Source organism: Anarrhichthys ocellatus, unplaced genomic scaffold (assembly GCF_004355925.1).
Source record: "Anarrhichthys ocellatus isolate YVR2014 unplaced genomic scaffold, GSC_Weel_1.0 scaffold14, whole genome shotgun sequence".
In the NCBI taxonomy this organism is placed as follows: Eukaryota; Metazoa; Chordata; class Actinopteri; order Perciformes; family Anarhichadidae; genus Anarrhichthys; species Anarrhichthys ocellatus.
The window spans coordinates 2,274,131-2,278,200 of record NW_022280044.1 but is presented as its reverse complement, the minus strand read 5'-3'; the positions used below and the strand labels follow the sequence as shown (position 1 = coordinate 2,278,200).

At 41.3% G+C, this 4,070-nt stretch overlaps 1 protein-coding gene across 1 annotated transcript in view; it reads right to left on the bottom strand.

The window, feature by feature from the left end:
- Nucleotides 1-4,070, bottom strand: part of rapgef5a (Rap guanine nucleotide exchange factor (GEF) 5a) — a 39,283-nt gene that overhangs the window by 20,397 nt on the left and 14,816 nt on the right. The window contains exons 6-8 of the mRNA XM_031853702.1: nt 2,538-2,619; nt 2,363-2,411; nt 2,151-2,224 (exon numbers count right to left, since the gene is read on the bottom strand). Coding sequence (XP_031709562.1) covers nt 2,151-2,224; nt 2,363-2,411; nt 2,538-2,619 — 205 coding nt within the window. The remainder of the gene's footprint in view (nt 1-2,150; nt 2,225-2,362; nt 2,412-2,537; nt 2,620-4,070) is intronic.

Sequence of the window (4,070 nt, the reverse complement as noted above, 5' to 3'; positions counted from 1 at the left end):
GAGAGAGAGAGAGAGAGAGAGAGAGAGAGAGAGAGAGAGAGAGAGAGGAGGGAGGGAACAACACTTTCTTGGACTGCGTTTTAATGCAGCTGAATTCACAATACAGTTGCTCTCATTCACAAAATGAGAATATGATTTGGTCTTGGCTCATTAGTAGTCAAATATGTTAACCAGCAGTCATTCCCAAGCTGCTGACACAAACACTATTGCCTGATTACGACATCGACAGCCGAAATAAACAAAAATACAGGTTCATGACAGCAGCTGTGCTGTGATATCGGCTGTATTGACATTTAAAAGGAATGATCATTGCTGTCGTGCTCATGTACAGCCACAAAGCAACTGTTCCCACATCTAAATACGCTGCAAACGCATTCCAATGTACTCATAAAACATGACAGAAATGTCAGCAAAATGACTCTTAACTGTGTCATAAATATGGCTGAACAGCAGCACTGTGACTATTCCCAGCGCAACCAAGATATAATCCAGCTCTAGCTAGAAGAAAATATTTACGCTTATTTTTTTCTCGCCTGAATAAAGAAAGTTGCAACAATTCAGGCGATATAATCATTAAAAAAAAAACTATAATTTGATCGCAGAAAATCACTCTTCAGCTGCACTCCGAAGTTGTTCTGTATATGTAATTGTGTTTTAACAGACTCTCTTTTTCCTGTTCTCCTCCTCTCTCCTCATCTCTGGTGTAATCAGAGAATGAATTATTGATGGAGAAAAAGAGGTTTCTGCTGTAAAGAGATGGGACCAGAGAGCAAACAGGCCTTCCTCTGCACTCCGTTCTGACCCCATTATCTACATTCAGCCACCTCATGGAGGCACACACGTGCACTCAGTGACCTTTACCAGAGAGCACGGTAGTCAGAACAAGCCAATTATGATCCGTTATTAAGGATGTCCCCAAGCCAATCTGTGTTGGAGATGAGATGTGTCGGTCACATTGAGTCTGATCCTTTTCCAGTCCTTTGTTTACAGCAATCTGGTTATGTTGGCTGTCAAAAGGCTTCACTGTGCCCCATTAAAACACAACCTCTTCCAAATGCACAGTACTGCAACAAGCAAGCACACTGTGTTATGCTGCGTATGAGGAGAGGTTGTCCAAATCTTTCTGCATTAAAGGGATAGTTCAGGTTGTTTGAAGTGCGGCTGTAGGAGGGACTTATCCACAGTCAGTGCATTATAGATGACGGTCGGCACGCCCTCAACTTGGAGAAGCAGACAGGAGTTACATGAGCAAAGCAATGTGCAGCTGTCCACTGGGAACAGAAGAAAAATGTGTTTCCGCCACCTGAAAGAAAGGCCCACCTAAAACAATCAATATCACTTTAAATGGTCGCTATAATTAGAATATTTTACTTCACTCTGCCATGAGACTGCCGTTTATGATGGGGAACTGAAGCCGTTCATTAATGCTCTCGCCAAAGCCACCAGCCACACTTGAAAAAAAAAAATAGTAATTTGTAAAGTTATGGTATTTTATCCAGTGGAGTCTGGTGGCTTTGGTGAAAGCATAGATGAAAGTTTCAGTTCCCCGTGGGAAACATAGACTGTATAGCTGTTTCAAGGCAAGATAAACCGGCTCTTCTAAATATAGTGTACACTTAAATCTGGTATGGATTCTTTTTAGGTTGGCCTTTGTTTTATGTGGCTAAAATACATTTTGCTGATGTCCCTTCCCACAACAGTTCATTGCTTTGCTGCTGTGCCGGTACTCGGGTCTGCTTCTCCAAACTGGAGGGGTGCCGACAGCCGGCGTCTGCTGTAGTAATACACCGACTATGGATAAGTACCTCATAAAACCCCACCTCAAAAGACCCGAACTATCCCTTTAACAATTCCAAACATTACTATCTCCACTGTTATTGTACCAAGCTATAAGCTTTATTTAATACTTATTTAATATCTCTGTGCTAAATTGGATTAGCTTTACTAACTCTATTGTAGGCCTAAAGAGATTATGCACTGTCCAGATTACCCAGGAAAATCTAAATATGGGATTGGATTGAAAATTAACTGAAGGATCAGGGTTGTGGGCAAAATTAAATTAAATTATGAAGACGTTATTTAGTATGTGGTAAATTGGAGTGAGTTTCTATGTGTGTGTTTGTGTGTGTGTGTGTGTGTGCGTGTATTACCGGGCTGCTCTCCTCGCTGGGTGTCTGAGGTTCCTGTTGGCTCGTCTCCGTCGTCTCAGAGTCCTGCTCTGACACTGCAACCAACCACGAACAGAATCAAGTTATTTATATATTCACACTTATTATGCTACATTGTCACTCCATGTTCTCCTGATGAAAACAACAACAACTTCTTACGAAAGCACAGACACTCGGCCTAAATGTATACTTACAAGCTTTGCGAGTCTTTCGGGCGAGAGCAGCAGCCAACTCACTTTGTACCTGTTGGGGAGGAAAAAAAAAGGTGTCAAATGACAATATGCAGAAATGTAAAAACTATAAATGATCAATTAAACAGCAATATGATACTGTATCGACCAATCTTCAGACACACATGAACACACTGACCGTAGAAGTGAGCCTCTCAAGAGCTTTCATCTGGAGAATCTCACTGCAGATGTCCCTGTTGCCTTCAGAGTCCTCCTCTGACCTTGGATAGACACACACACACACACACACACACACACACACACACACACACACACAGCTTTACTGACATGTGCATTATTCTGATCAAACACTCTCCAGATAAATAGGTTTCCTGCAGGGCTTTGGTCCTCTCTACGCTGCCCCCTGGTATACCTAGAAAAGAACTACAGCCTACAAACGTCTATTTATCAGCTGGATGTCGTTACCTGAGTCTGCAGTCAAATTGACTTAAATGGAGAGAAGCCACTTTTCTATTTCCACCCTTTGTGGAAAAACACTTTGCATCAAACAAGAGAGATCTTACAGTGGCTTCCCAGTGGTTGCTTACTGGTTTCTCAGAGACCAAACCAGTCGTAAATCTGATCGCAAAGTTAATTAAAAGAAGATTAGGCAGATATATGTCGATAAATTGTTGTTCAATCTTGTACTAAGCATCTTTCATGTAATGCAACATAATTAGACCTGAAACATTTAGTAAAATATTCAAACTTAAATTACCTGTTTACATCATTTAATACGTCTACATGGTTCCAACTTATCACAATGTGAAGATTTGCTGTTTTTCTCCAATTTACATTGTTATAAAACTGAATATTTTTGTGTTTCGAACCATTAGTCTGACAAAAAAACGTAACTTTGGTTCTCGGGAAATGCGATTTTCTAACATTTTATGTAATTAATTGAAGCATAATGAACAGATCTATTGTTGCAGCTTTAAACATGATAAATGTACGGCAGATGAGTGTATTTTCTGAGTGAATACATTGCTATTCGGCAGAGTGGTGTCTGCCTGCTTTATTTTCCCCATGTCTTTCTAGTTCTTCACTGCTCACATGTCTTTGTATGGCGCATCTTTCTCTGCAACCCCCTTCTCTCTTTCATGTGGCTTCATCTAAAATAGCTCCCAGACACACCCTTCTATTGATGTTAGTGAGGTTGTGTGTGGGGGTGTGTGTGTGTGTGTGTGTGTGTGGGTGTGTGTGTGTGTGTGTGTCAACGACAACTGTGCGTGCATGTGTTCAGAATGCATGTCGATATGTAACTTGTGTCGAGGATTTTTGTTTTTTCAAGCCTGAGTATCTGTGAATACATTTGTGTATGACTTCATCTGTGTGTGTGTGTGTGTGTGTGTGTGTGTGTGTGTGTGTGTGCGCGTTGTATAAACAGGTGGTTGTTTTGGGGTAAACTCTGCGTTATTCCCACAGCAATAATACAAGGTTCTAGAGTTTGTCTTCAACAGCGGCAGACTGCACCCGGAGGGCCCCTCATCTAATATGTTCTCTTACAAAACCACTGTTTGGATTGTTCTCCCACACACTGCCTCACCCCCACACAACACACACACACTATTTCTCAAACATGCACACACATCAATTTGCATACAATTTGGATTTTATCAACAGATCCCAGTGGCACTAGTAATAGTTGTGAAGGAAAGAAGATGAAGCACTG